At 39.6% G+C, this 15,932-nt stretch overlaps 1 protein-coding gene across 1 annotated transcript in view; it reads right to left on the bottom strand.

Moving 5' to 3' along the window:
• The window catches only part of LOC140714547 (low-density lipoprotein receptor-related protein 1-like), a 1,940,354-nt gene that overhangs the window by 1,187,629 nt on the left and 736,793 nt on the right, over positions 1–15,932 (bottom strand). The window contains exon 6 of the mRNA XM_073025830.1: positions 11,178–11,441. Coding sequence (XP_072881931.1) covers positions 11,178–11,441 — 264 coding nt within the window. The remainder of the gene's footprint in view (positions 1–11,177; positions 11,442–15,932) is intronic.

A 15,932-nucleotide genomic window follows, 5' to 3' on the forward strand; every position in this document is an offset into this window, starting at 1 on the left:
ATTTCTGATCCTCTTCCTAACATTCTACAGTATGCTAATAGAGCAAATTGCTCAGTGGAGGATGCAGATAATTGTGCCTTCATTATATTGTTCAAGACTTGGACTCCCGCAACACCTATGTGAGGATATTGAGGATCTTGTTTGTGGACTTCAGCTCCGCCTGCAACACTATTGTTCCGGAGTTGCTCCACAGCAACCTAACCCAGCCAACAGTACCAGACAATTGATTATGAACTTTCTGACAGGAAGAAAGCAGTATTAAAGGCTGGGTTCCCACCTCTCTGGTCCAATGTCTGTAAGTACAGTCTCCTCCCAGGGCTGTATTCTTTCACCCATCCTGTTCTCACTTTATACAAATGACTGTAACTCCACAGACAAATCCATTTAAAATCCTAGAATTAATGGATATATCAAAACTGTAGTTGATCTCATTTCTAATAATGATGTGACCTGCTATCAAAGAGAGGTAGACCATCTTACAGTATGGTGTGTTCATGACAATTTGGAGTTTAATGTTATCAAGACAGTGGAAATGAAGATTGACTTCCACCAAAAACACCCTATCTGCACATCCCCTTGGAAATTAATGGTCAGGCTGTGTTTGTGAAGCCATTCAAATTCCTGGGGACTACCATTACCAATATATTCAATACATTGAGATGGGACAAACACTACGCTCATCACTAGGAAAGCCCAACAGAGGTTGTTATTCCTACCCCAGTTTAGGAAACTTCATATCTTAGGGCATATCCTCACTGAACAACTCAGCCATCATTGCGAGTGTTGTGACCACCTCTATCACTGTTGGCTTTCCTGATGCCTTCTTCTTCTCCAAGCCCATGTTGCAGTGAGTGGTCCAGTCAGCGGAGAAGATCATTGACTCAGCTACCCACATTAAAAGACCCGTTCATCGCAAGAGCGAAGAAATCAGCTGGGAAAATTACTGCTGACACCACCCACTCTAGTAGTCACCTATTCACTAAATTGTCATTGGAGAGATGCTACAGGTCCATCACCACCAGGACTGGACGTCATCTCCAAAGCTTCTTACCTGTAGTTATCAAGCTTCGCAACAAAGCAGATTTTAAGTTGGCATTTTACTGAGTCTGCATCCCTTATAGCTTTAAGTATTGGATTCCACAGTTTAGGTGTGTAGTTCAAAAAAGCTGACCTGCCAACTCTGAGGGAGATTGTTTAAATTTAAGAGATCAATAGAAGAAGACCTGAGAGCTCAAGTAGGATTATAAAATGATAACGATTCTCTGATACACACCGGTGTCAGACCATTAAGAGCTTTGAAAACAAGTAAGAAAACTTTAAAATCAAAAGTTGAATTAAGGTTGATGCATAATTCATATTATTTTATCATTTCTTCCTCTAGAATCCTTGCAGCTTCATTCTTTCCAATCACTTTAAAATTATGCCTCCTCGTATTAGCCATTTCCATCCTGAGAAAAGTTTCTGGTTGTCCAGTCGGTCTATACCATTTTGTACATTTCTATTAAGTTACCTCGCATCCTCCTTCATTCTGGAGAGAAAGGTTCTAGATAGATAGATAGATAGATAGATAATTCGCTCAACTTCTCCTTAGAAACACTCAAACCACCCTGTCTGGCACCAACAATTATTCCACAATCAAAGTCACATAGATCATATTTCTTCCCCATTCTGATCTTTGGTTGCCTTGAGAACAGGTTTGGCCTCTCTAATAGTGGCCTTAATCGGTTTTGTCCGTGTATCAGAGAGAAAAAACTTATGTCTGTCTTGGAGACCAATTTTCTAAGAGATACAATGGACTTTTCAGTGCTGCTCAGGAAAACTATTGGTCCCTCACTCTCCTCCTTATATACTCTCCCCTTAGGAGACATCATTAGAGAGCATAAACTTGATTTCCACAGTTGTGCAGATGGTACACAATTGTATCTCTTGGTTGAGCCTGATTATGATAACACCCTACCTTCTTTGACTTCTGGTATGGCTGCAATAAACAAATGGACGAGCAATAATTTCTGAAAACTAAATGAAATGAAACTGAAGTACAAAGCCAAAAGAGATAAATTTCTTGATAAACGTGGGAATTTGGCTCCCCTTGTAACATCAGAAGTAGCTAGCCTAGGTGTCATCGTTGCTTCAGATTTGAATGTTAAATCCCACATGAAAAAAGTGACCAGAGCAGCATTTCTACAGTTAAGAAGTATTGCAAAGATATGTTCACTTCTGTTATATATCAATCTGCAAAACTATTCCATGCCTTTATATCGAATGGATTAGATTACTGTGATGCCTTTTTTACTGGCCTTCCAAACCAACCTATTGACAAATTACATCTCATTCAAAATGCTGCTGCTAGACTTTTAACCAAAACTAGGATGTGGGAAAATATCACTTCTGTCCTAGCTACTCTGCATTGGCTTCCTATTGGAGCTCTTGAGATAGTGTAGAATGGGGGATCTTAAACTGGAGTCCACAGATCCTTTGGGGTTCCATGGATAGTTTCCAGGGAGTCTGTGAACTTAGATGGGAAAAATTATGAATGCAATTATGAATGTAGGCAACAAACCACTGTAGTAAAAGCAGTCCCTGTGACTAATATACGTTCACCATGATAGGTCTTTAAAAAATGAAATTTAATTTTAACTTTCCTATATTTTAAAAACATAGGCCCTGCACAACATCTGTTACATGGTCTTTCCTGCTCTCTTTGTTCTGTTGATAATTATTTAGGCTGTTCATACTGTATGTTCACATTTATCTAAGATTGATTATTGACATTTTCTCTAATTGTTGATTGCTCATGGCTGTTTGCACTATTGTCTTGTAAACGTTTGGTTGCTGTTGTGTTGTCTTGTTGAGTTTTATGTTTGGTACTGAACCACAATCAATTCTGGTATGTTTCACATACTGGCAAAGAAGTGATTCTCATTCTGACCTGAACTGTTATTATAAAATAGACAGCTGTGGCTAACCAAATACAGGCTGTTCAACGCAAAAGCTGAACTATTACAGGAGAAATGCCGAGTACAAGTGCAAAATCAAATGTTAGATGAATAAATATTTCCAACCTCCCATGGAGATGAAAGCAAATGAATTGTTTGATTCTTCATCTAAAAGCAATAAACAAAAAATAAAAGATGGATAACATAAGGAAATTCAGTTTATAAGCTAATCAGACAGATGGTGGTTGTATTATTTAACCTTCACTTTTTCAGTTTAGGGGGTATTGTTGAAGATTTACCATGTCAATTATTTATTCCTAAACCAGGGGTTCCCAACCTTTTTTATGCCATGGACCTTACCATTAGCAGAGGGATGCGTGAACACCAGTTTGCCCTAAAGAGTTTAATTACATTTTCTATGGCAGTATTTCAATATAAAACACTGATGCCTAGACATTAGAGACATCATTTATTCAGTGCTTGGTTGCAAATTCAGTTTCCCACATGTTATATTGCCCAGGTGATCAATAACTGTTTTACCCAAACATTCTGTCAGACATTTTTGCCATTAAAATGAAAATCTAAGCAGGAATTAATTCACAAGGCCACTCAACAATGCCTTGCCACTCACTATGATAATAACTGATTTATGCTGGCCTCAACTTATTTTCTGTGTCATTTCTAATAACTATCAATTCCTTGATTTTTCAATTACCTATCTGCACTTTAACTATGTCTCCACCACTATTTACAGAATTCCAGAGATTCATTGTCCTCTAACAGAAAAGGGTTCTATGCAGCTCAGTTTTAAATGATCTGCCCCTTATTCTGTAGCCATGTCCTTGCTTGATGACATCATCATTATGAGCTGCGTTGTATGACATCATCATATATACCATGTCGTATGACATGGGCGATCATGGTCTATCCATGACCATGATTGCTCTTGGCAAATTTTTCTGCAGAAATGTTTGCCATTGCCTTACAAGACGTGACCCCAGCTATTATTAATGCTCTTCAGCAATTGTCTGCCTAGTGTCAGTGATTGCATCATTAGGGCTTGTGATATGCACCAGCTGCTCATACAATCGTCCACCACCTGCTCCCATGGCTTCACATTACCCTGATTGAGGGTTAAGTGGGTAAAGATAACTTGCTCAAGGGTGACCCGTAGGCTAGTGGAGGGAAGGAGCACCTTATCCTCCACCCATCTTTGTGACTATTCTACTAATTAAAACATCAGCACATCCACTCTGCCTTGGGATTTTATAGGTTCAAATACATTTGTCTTTCTTTTAAACTCCAAGGAATAAACATCCAAACTCTCCTTTCTCTCCTAATAGGCCAAATCTCTCATCCCAAGAACATGCTTGGATTGTTTCCAAGGCCGTATCAATTTTAAGGTAAGATGAGAAAGCTCTGCTTTCCAAATGCTACCTTGTTAACACAAGGTACCACTGCACCAAAACCTACTTATTCTTAATCTACAACCCCTTCACAATAAAGGACAGAATGCTATTTTTCTTCTTATTTATTGGTGGGAACTACCTGGAAGTAGTGTCAGGCATGGAGGTATTGTAGCATTAGGACAAGAACTGTTTGGATGGAGAACAGCTTCTTTCCCCAGGCTGGAAGACTACTGAACCACCTGCCACCACTCAGGTCTCATCACATCTCATGAAGTATAAGTAGCTTTTTACTTCTACTGTTTTGTTTCATAAAAGCATCATATTATTAGTTATTTTATTTGTGGTAATATTACTTCATGTGTTATGGGTGTGAGTTATATGAACTGTTGTCTGGAGGAACATTGTTTCATTTGGTAGCATGCATGTATACGGTTGAATGACAATAAACTGAACTTGAAATAATTGCTTTTCTGATTCATGAACTGGAATACCTTGAGTTTTCTGAATTTCACTCATTGACAGTTTCCCTCTTTTTATATAATTATCCAGATTTTGAGTCCTCTTACCAAAGTATCTAATATCATTCGTCTCCTCATGTGACAGGCTTCTGCATAGTCATTCAGTTGATACGTTATTCCTTCCAGATTTACAGTGTCAATTCCACAAATTGACCTTCCTTTCCACATATTTTCATATCCTCACTACTGAACATTAATGTAATGTTAAGGGAGATTCACAAGGCATTTTTTTTACACAGAGCTCCTGGAACATGATACCAGGGAAGATGGAGGAAACAGATATGATAGCAATGTTTCAGAGGCACTTAGACAGACACATGACCGGGCAGGGGATGGAGGGATATGGACCATGTACATGCAAATTAGATAAAAGATAATGATTAGCTTTCTTTGTCACATGTCCATTGTGACATTCAGCGAAATTCATTGTCTGCATAAATGACCAATGAACTCCGAGGATATGCTGGGGGCAAGTGTCAGCATAATTTCAGTGCCAGTATAGCATGCCTGCAACTTAATAATCCTAAACCATATGTATTAGGAAAAAAGGCAAAGCACCCAGAGGAAATATGTTCAGTCAGAGGGAGAACATACAAATTCGTTACAGACAGCGGCGAGAATTGAAAGACGATCACTTACACAATGCAGACAGAGTGGGTCAAGCACTTGTTCTCGGGCTGTACTGTTCTATGTTCTCTAAATTCACTTCTTTCTATACATTGGGCTCTTAATTTATGCAGCAGCCTGATATAAGGCACCTTGCGGAAATCTAAATGCACCTCATCTACAATACCCTTCTGACAACTCTTCCTATGATATCCTCAAATAATTTGAACACATTTGTTCAGCATGGTTTTCCTTTCATAGAACAATTTGACTCAGTTTGATTATATTCAGCTTTCCACTTTGATTTTTGACACTAAAATCTTACTAATAATGGTTGTTAAATTAACTGGTCTACAGATTTCCACCTTCTGTCTTCCTCCGTGTTTGAAAAGGAAGACACTTTGGCTGGTTCTCAGACTTCTGGTACCCTCCTTGAATCCAGCTAGGTTTGGAAAATTTCAGCCAATTGGTTCACTACCTCTATAGCCATTTACTTTCAAGCCATTGAGTGTAACCCAAGGTTTATGCTTTATTGATAATAAACACGCACTGTCACTGTGCGCCGTGCAGTCACTGGTCCCTGGATGAGCTCATGCTTCACATTGGCTAGGAGGTGTTCCCAATCTTTGTTTTTATGCCATAGACCAATACTATTAAGCAAGGAGTCACTGGACAAGAAGTTGGGAAATTCTATTGGCTAGGTTCCAACATGGGAATCAATCCATCCAGTTTCACTTTCAGTGGGTTCACAGCACAGTGGAGACCTCTGTGCCCCCAAACCAGCTTTCTCTCACTGTACAGTGGCTCCCAACAATGCATAACAACAAAGCAGCATTTTGCAAATTGTACTCTTAGAAAATATGTCAAGTGAAAATCAATGTTAGCATTTTTTTAATAAAACCTTTATATCTGTTGCCTGGAATTTTGTATACCACCTGGCAGTTCGCTAATGCTACAGGCAGTATCAACTTTAGTACGCAGAAGAAAAGGATACAATCCATTTTCATGGCACGAAATTCCTAGGTAATATCTGGGAACAATTTGAGAACTGGCTAGCAGAGTGGAGAGTATCTGTTGTGTGTAACAGGAATTATGTAATGGCGTGGTTAAAATGCTCAGTAGGGTCCCAAAGACTGATATATTATCAATTCTAGCACAAAACATTGGTTCCTTAATGTTGTTATAGCTAGGGCTGGTAATGGAGCCAAGCTCCCACAAGCTATTAAATGCTCCCAATGGCATGCACCTAAAATAGTCTCTAACAGTCAAGTCCAGCTCCTGGTCTTCTCATGTGGATTAGCTACTAAGCCTGTGGAGCCATTTCCATTGACAGGAGAAAGGGCAAAAGCGGGTTACTGGCGCCTTAAAACCAGTTGCTTTGGGCAGATGTGGCGCATTTGCCATGTTTGGCAGCTCATATAGGAGAAGCAAAACCCTGATCTCAAACCTCCAGTGCCTTGCGGCTATACCCACTCATGGGGAAGGCTTTGGGAGTAAAACCATAGGGAAAAATCTGGTGCTGGAGTCCCTAAGGCAGTCCTACATTGAGTACAATGCTGACTGGCAACTCCTGTACGCTTCTGGTACCAAACTATATCGGTCTCTACCATTACATTAGGTTCATCAGATGAATGGGGGGTGGGGGGGCTTGCTACATGGGCAACAGCTTGCTCTCCATATTGTACTGCCCTGGCCTGCATATCTAGACAGCTTGGACACAATATCTATGATCAACTCTGACCAACTGTGGCCTGAGCCAGCCAACAGCTTAAAACACTTGTTTGGATTCAGAAGCTGAAGACAAACTGGTCAAATTCACAATTAGGGAAATGACCAAACCTAAGGAAGTAGGCTGAGTTAGTTAAAACATGGAATTCAGATTCAGATTCAGATTCAGTTTATTGTCATTTAAAAACCACAAATGCAATGCAGTTAAAAAATGAGACAACGTTCCTCCAGAATGATATCACAAAAACACATGACAAAACAGACTACACTAGAAAATCCACGTAACGTTTAGCAATCCCCAATCCAGAGTCCGGAGAGGCTGCTGCATATTAATATCACGCTACCATCTTAGTACATTCCCGGGAAAGGAGCTCCAATCCCACCAGACAAACAAGACCAAAAACTAAAGCTACAAGACCTGCACAAAACCATATATTTACAACATATAGTTACAACAGTGCAAACAATAGCATAATTGATAAAAAACAGACCATGGGCACAGTAAAAATAGTCCAAAGATGTTAAAAGACTATAAGTTCGAAAGAAACCACCACACAGTTTCCACAAGTCCCCAGGGTCCCAACAGACTCGCCATCCCACGCCGGCGGCAGAAGGGAATACCCCCGCTATGGACTTCCAAGGCGCCGCCCGACTCAGCCTCGCAGACGCAGCACACAGTGAAAGTGACCTGACTGCAGCAGACTCCGAGCCCGTTGAACCTCCAAGCCTCCGACCATCCCCTCCGGCACAGCTTCTCTGAGCACCATCCTCTGCCGAGCGTATTAAGACGGCCCCGCCAACGGCCATCGGCAACACGATCCTGAAGACTGGGGGCCTGTTCTTCCCAGCAGAGACCCAGTCCTCACAGCAGCAACAGCAACAAAGAAGGTCTTCCTGGGGATTTTCAGATGTTCCTCCGTGCTCCCACGTCCGTTTTTCATCCGATTATGATTGCGCATGGCACTCCGCTTCACAAATAACAGATAATCAGCTCTGGAGTGGCCGCTGCAAGCTGCGTCGCACCACCATCTTGATCCAATTATAAGGGGCTTATTGAGTGGGATCATAGGAAATGATGTAGATAGATGTCAATGCAATGCAAAATACTGTCCAGAAGTTATGTATGCAGATAATGAAGTTGATATCATGTTATTGCAAATTTTTTTATAGAGTTGGTATTCAGTATGGCCAGTTACTTGAGAGTAGTAATCGTAATGTACCAGACTCAGAGCCATTATTCATGGTAAAGCAGAACTGGAAAAAAATAAAGTGGTACAATAGATCAGTTAGGATCTTGAGTCCAGTTTGGCTTACTGATGCATAAATTTCAAGTTCTGAAATAGTTCAAGGCTTGATTGTTATTCTCCATGGCCAATTCTTATCCTTAATGTCTTGGGAAATTTAAAAATATTGAAGACACTATAGAGAAAAGTTCTTGTTCTTTATGAAGTGGAACTGCTAAACAAACCAAAGGCCAAAAGCTTATTCCTGCTTGTTAGCACTAAGCATGCAACTAAGGTAGCATCAGCAAGTTGTACTCCGCCAATAGAATTCAACTCCAATTAAACAGTCACAGAATGAACTACTAGATACAGGAACTTACAGCCTTAAAAAAATTAGAGAATCTAAAGTAACTATAAGATCATAAGACCATAAGTCATAAAAGCATAATCAGGTCATTTGGCCTATTGAATATGCTCCACAATTCAATCTTGGCTGACTTATGATCTCTCTGAACCCCGTTCACCTGCCTTTTCCTCCTAACCTTTGACTTCTATCAACCTCTTCTGCTTTAAATATACCCAATGACTTGGCTTCCACAGCAGTCTGTGGCAATGAATTCTACAGTTTTACTACCTTCTGGCTAAAGAAATTCCTCCTCATCTCTGTTCTAAACGGACGTCCTTGTATTTTGAGATTGCGTCCTCTGATCTAAGATTCCGCCACTTTTGGAAACATCCTCTGCATGCCCACTCTATCTAGGCCTTTCAATATTCGATAGGTTTCAGTGAGATTCCGCCTCATTCTTCTAAACTCCAGCAAGTACAGTCCCGGAGCTATCAAATGCTCCTCATACATTAACCATTTCACTTCCAGCATCATTCTTATGAACTTCCTCTGGACCCTCTCAAATGCCAGCATATCTTTTCATTGATAAGGGACCCAAAGCTGCTCAAAATATTCCAAGTGTGGTCTGACCAATACCTTATAAAGCCTCAACATTTAATGTGATTTGAAATGAACTAGGAAGTGGGTGAATGGTGGAACCTGGCCAGAATTAATGAGGATGTGGGGACAACTAAAAACATAGAAAATTAGAAACTGTTTAAATGAGTGGCTGATGATCAGCATGGATTCAGCGGGCTGAATGGTCTGTTGATGTGCTGTATCTCTCTGTGACTATACTAAAGGTGCATATTGTGACTACGATCGAAGTCACAGGGAGACACTGAAGCTGGTGATATAGAAGTCTTTATTCCGCACAACAAGCAGACATTGTACTGAAGACACTTTTGGAAGAGGAGGCTCATAAACTCAAAGTACATCACATTTTTATACCCTTAAGATCAATGGTAACAATGTAGTTTCAATAGTTACAATGACATTGTTTGCTTCTGTACTTTGGGTGGAGAATGCTTCCTTTGAGTTATATATAATTTTCAAACACCTAGATCTTCACACCAACACTCCAGACACAATGTTAATCACCACCGTTTCTGCAGCCTGAATGGGGTGTTTCCTGGGTTACAATCAACCCCAGCCTGCAGCTCCAAGAACACCACTGTTCCGAGCTGCATTTTGAATTCAATCTGCAATCCACATTTAAATCTGAAGACAGGTTACTGTTGAAATTAACATTTCCTTTATTCCAAACCTCCAGAATATGCCCTAACTGTGCACACACAAGGCTGTCACAAATTAAAACAAAGCTGAGTTCGCAGATCAAATTGCTAAATGACCAATTTAGAGCAGAGGTCACAAAGTATTTCCACAGAGAAATTCTGCATGACATGATGTTTCAAGCACCACAGGTCTGTAATTTTTTTTTAATGCTTGTGATGCTCAAGAAACAAGATTCATCCTATTAGAATGACATGTAGGGGTTAGAATAAGTGACAATTGATCCTACCCAAACAAAATGGAATCAGTGTCCTATTGTGCAATTTAATTTCTCCTCTGACTATGAATCTAATGTACTGTCTGATCCGCTGGGACCTGCTAAAGAAAATTCCAAAGTTAATGAACTGGCTTTGCCAGAGCATTTTGCAGCATAGGTCAATCCCAGTCACCTGAAAAACTTTTGAGCTGCTACGGAATCCTCATTACCTTCCTCACGAATGGAATTAGTGTGCCCTCCCACACTAACCTAGCACCTAAATGAGGATTCAACGGAGGAAACAAGGAAATAAAAATATATTTCAGCCCTCCAATTTTCTTGGGAATAGTGCTCACTTATTTTGACCTCTGCTTGTAAATTCCTCTTTGTGAGTAAATCTCATGCTCTTTTGTCTAAAAAGAAGTATTCTTTACTATCATACCATGTAAGAACAGTATCTAAGGAAGAATCATATTGCCATGGAGTTTTAAGCAGAGATATCACAATAAAATGACTAGCATGAAAGCAAATATAATCTGTTGTTAATTAGAAAGATGAGAATATCCTGCTGATGACTGACAAATAGAAAAAGAACATTAAATAGAAAAACCTTGGATTAACTTCAGACTTCATTAAAATTAAGGTGCTATTCAAAGCAATGTCCATGTTTATTAATAATTGGCAGTTTTACTTTATAATATATCTTTCAATGAAATTCCTTTCCAACGCATGAAGTTGTCATCATTTAGCAATTGTTATATCAAAGACTCTCTCTGCAGTAACACTGATATTTATTCCAACTAGTTGATGTGTTTGTTTTAAAACTGTTCCATATTGGTAAGAAACACATTCTAAAGTAGGTATAAGTGCTGGTAGTACTCACTGTGGAGGCTTTGTGAAATATTGATGACTTTCTCTTCAACAAATCCATTCAATGGTGTCATCTTGGCACATTTCAGTTCAGCATGAGTGGACATTTCCTCAGCTGTGATCCAGCAGACTAGCTCCTCATCATAAATAAAATCCAATGCAATGAGTCCATTAGTATTGATGGAACTCTGTGTGGGAATATCCGATCCGTCCAAACCCATCACCACGATACTTTTAATGTTGGCAATCAGAAGAACAGGTGGTGAATCAAAGGGTTCTGAAAAGTATTAATTACATATTTTCAGTTTCATTTAAAAATAAAAGTATTTTACATTAATCTTGTACTCAGAAACCTTTCCATCAGTGCAGGTCAATATTAAGGTAATATGATATGTGAAAGCTGTGATCTCTTTGATACTATGGTTTAAAACAACTATTAGAAGTACCACAATTTTTTTTTAAAACTGCATTAGATATTAACTATAAATTCCCATTGGTGTTATGTAGTTGCTTCAGTAATGAGCCACAGTAAGCTCTGTTATTTTATCCTCAGTGTGGACAAATAAAAATCTTTCAAAAGTACATTTTTGTCAACTTACTCCTTTCTGGTATGTTGAAGTGTTGTTAAACTAAATTTCTATGCATATATTAATGTTAATGTAGTTTCCTTTAAATTAAATGGATCATCAAAGCATAAAACTTATTTAACATTGGCTATAGTTGATCAAATGCACTTTCTACAGTAATAGGAATGCAGCTCTCTGTCTCAGTGAAATGCGTATAAATAATAAATATATGACCAAATTCTCATCACAGAGATCTCTGCTAGTAGAAAACAGAATTCCCTGAGGGCTCCTGCTCTTCTGTGGGTAAAAGCACTATTGTCTGCAGTTCCTTGCATGATCTTCAGACAGCCCCTAAGTTTCAGTAACATTTTCAGATGACCCTTTCTGAAACAAGGTAATATAAACTAGCTAGTCAATTCTAAAGGAACAGAAAGATGCACCAGGATATGTGCAGAGTTTATTAAATGGAGCTGGGCAGGTTATAAAACAGCTTAAACAAACACGAGATCCTAAGCTCTGTGTAGAAACATTGTGTGTAAAGAGAGTCATAGTAACTCCTTTATAAAGTACTGCTTTACCTACAAATGGAGTATTGTGTGAAGCTCTGGATGCTACATTTTAATAAAATGGGATTGTAGAATCACAAAGCCCGGAAAGAAGCCTTTTCTACCCCACCCTGAGCACCACTGAGGTAGTGTAGGGGTTAGTGCGACACTATTCCACCTCAGAGAGTCGAAGTACAGAATTCAACCCTGGCATCTGTTGTGTATTTAATATTTTAGTAATATTTGATTAATATTGCAAATACATTATTGATTAGGCATTCTTTGTTTGTTTACATCATTCATTATGGGTTGTATGTAAAAGTACATGAATGGCATACATCATCACAGTATCACGTCATATGTCAGTGTCTCACTTAAAGTAAAAAGGAAACCGAGACATGCATGCTTGGCTCTCTGCTTTTTTTGATTAGATTTTACGTTTTAGAGTTACAAAACATAACAACTCCTTTCTGTAAGGTGTTGTACATCTCCCCATGGAATCTGTGGGGTTTCCCTCCACAGTCCACAGATGTACGGGGCAGGTTCATTGGTCATTGTAAGTTGTCCTGTGATTGGGTTAGGGTTAAATTGGGGATGTCAGGGGCTGCTGGGCAGTGTGGCTCAACGGGCTGGAAGGTTCTATTCCACACAGTATCCCCAAATAAATAAAACTAAAAAATGCCCATGTCAATGATAAAGTACCTATCTATGCTGATTCTACGTGCCAGACTTGGTCCAAGATAAATATGCCTTGATGTCAGATACTCGTCCAGATGCTTCTTCCATATTGCGAGACGTAAAGGATTTAGTGACTGTGCAGATTAGATTTACTAAGGTGATTGCCTCTTTCTGTGCCCTAGTATTCTATGACTGTGACTTGTGCAATGGAACTAGACTTCAATAGACTGTCAGGAATCCAGGAAAGATATTTAAAACTTAGAAGGGTAAAGAAATGTTCCAAATGAAAGAGTGATCAAAAACTAAGAGAGTCAAAAGTGGTAAAAGGGAAAACAGATATTTTATCTAGGATGGTGAGGATCTGAATGCACAAGTAAGAATAACCAAAGATGCACATTCAATTACAGTGATTGAAAGGGAACTGTGGAAATGTACAGATAATGAAGGATTATGATAAAAAGGACTGGAGGCAAGGTATACAGTTTGTCATTACATAAAGCTGGCATAGCTGAGGCTTTATGAGGCATTGCACAGACCATACTTGGAATATTGTAAGCAATTTTGGGCTCCTTATCTAAGAAAAGTAGTGCTGGCATTGGAGAGGATCCAAAGAAGGTTCACAAGAATGCTTCTGGGATTGAAACGGTTAATGTGTGAGGAGTGTTAGAAGGCTCTAGGCCCGTACTTGCTGGAGTTTAGAAGAATGAGGGGGTCGAAATCCATTGAATATTGAAAGGTCTAGATAGGGTGGATGCAGAAGGATGTTTTCATTTGTGGGTGAGTCTAGGACCAAGGGCACAGCTGCAGAATAGAGGGATATTTATTTTGAACAGAGATGAGAAGGAATTTCTTAAGCTGGAGGGTTGTGAATCTGTGGAATTTATCACCATGGACGGCTGTGGAGGTCAAGTAATTGAATATTTTTAAAGTGGAGGTTGATAGGTTCTTGGTTAGTCAAGGCATCAAAGGTTAGAAAGCAGGAGAATGGGGTTGATAGGGATAAGAAATCAACCGTGATGGAATAGTCAAGCGGACTCGATGGGCTGAGTGGCTAGTTCTGCCCCTATATTTTCTGGTCTTAGATCTAAAGGGTCAAATAGCCTCCCATATTATTACTATTCTCTGAATCTGGTGCTCACCAAATGAGAAAAAGCTTAAGAAAGTTGGAAAGGAAACTGAGAATTGCTCTCAATAAGCTGTGAATGTAGGACTTCTGCTTATTGGATGTATCTGGAAAGTTTACACTACAGGGGGAAGTCTGAGAACGTTCCAAGCAGCAATGAGAATGGATATCTAATTACATTCAATTTACGGAAAGAATACCGTCCCTCTTTCTTAAATACAAACCAAACAATTGGCAGTTTAACAAACAATTTCATTAAAAAATAACCATGTTTTTGCATTTCGGCTACTCCAAATGTAGTCACTTTGTTAACTTCCTTCAACACCAGGTCAATACATTAGGCATTGTGCAGCAGCAGTGTAATAAACTTCCACTGTGGGAAATTCTGAGAGGATCACTGAATTCCTTCTGACATAGCAATTAAGAAGATAATAGGAATAGGTGTAGAGAATTCCACAGATTCATTACCCTCTGGGAAAAGCATTTCCTCCTCACCTTTGCCCTAAATCTACTGCCCTGAATCTTTAGGCTATGCCCCTTAGTTCTAGTCTCACCTATCATTGGAAACAACTTTACTGCCTCTATTGTATCTATCCCTTTCATAGTTTTACATGTTTCTATAAGATCTCCTCTCATTCTTCTGAATTCCAGTGAGTACAGTCCCAGGCAACTCAATCCCTCCTCATAGTCTAACCCGCTCAGCTCTGGAATTAACCTGGTGAACCTCCTCCACACTGCCTCCAGAACCAGTATATCCTTCCGTACTTGAGGAGTAAGGAGACTTGAACTGCATGCAGTACTCCAGGTGCGGCCTCACCAGTACCCTGCTCGGCTGCAGCATTAACTCCCTCCTCTTAAATTCAATCCCTCTAGCAATGAAGGCCAACATTAAAAAAAAATGTCCTGCATTTCTGTTAATGCAATTCTCTAAGCAAACTCATCCTCAAACTCTGAGACCTGAGAGTGAACCTCCCTCTACAACTGGGTCCACGACTTCCTGATCGACATCAGTAAGGAAAGGCAGCTGCATCTCTGCTACAATCATTCTCAACATTGATGCTTCACAATGTTGCCTCTTCAGCCTCCTACTCCATTTTGCTGTAACTCTTATCTACAAGTTTGCAGGTGATACCATCATAATTATGTTCGAAGTGCAGGAAGGAGATAGCAAGCTTAGCAACTCTTCTTTCAATGTCATCAGATCAAAAGTACTGGACATTGAAGGGAGGGAGCAGTATACATGCTTCTATTGTCAAGAAATAAGTGCTGAAGTTCAGAGAATTGAGAGCTTCAAGTTCCTAGGAGGGAATATCACCAATAGCCTGTTCTGATGCAAAGCACGTTGATGAATTGACCAAGAAAGCTTATATGTACCTCTGCTTTCTCAGGAGACAAAGAAAATTTGGTATGACCCCGTCGGCTCTCACTAGTTTGTATCAATGCACTATAGAAAGCATCCTATTCAGATACATGACAGATGGTACTGTAACACACACTCCATCTACACTCCTCACTCTCCCAGTAAAGCAGCCAGTGTAATCAAAAATCCCACCCATCCCATATACTCTTTGTTTTCCCCTCTGTCATCAGCAAGAAGATGCAAAACCTGAAAGCCTGAGCAGCAGGCACAAAAGCAGCTACAACTCCACTGTTATAAGAATATTGGACCCCTGATCTCACAATCTACCTTGTTATTATCTTTTACCATGTAGAACATTGTCTCTGTAGCTGGTGCACTTTATTCTTCATTTTATTATTGTTAACCTTATATTACCTCAAGGCACTGTGTAATGTTTTGACCTACACAAACACTATGCAAGGCAAACTTATCACAACATCTTGGTACATGTGACAAC

This window comes from Hemitrygon akajei, chromosome 2 (genome assembly GCF_048418815.1).
Source record: "Hemitrygon akajei chromosome 2, sHemAka1.3, whole genome shotgun sequence".
In the NCBI taxonomy this organism is placed as follows: domain Eukaryota; kingdom Metazoa; phylum Chordata; class Chondrichthyes; order Myliobatiformes; family Dasyatidae; genus Hemitrygon; species Hemitrygon akajei.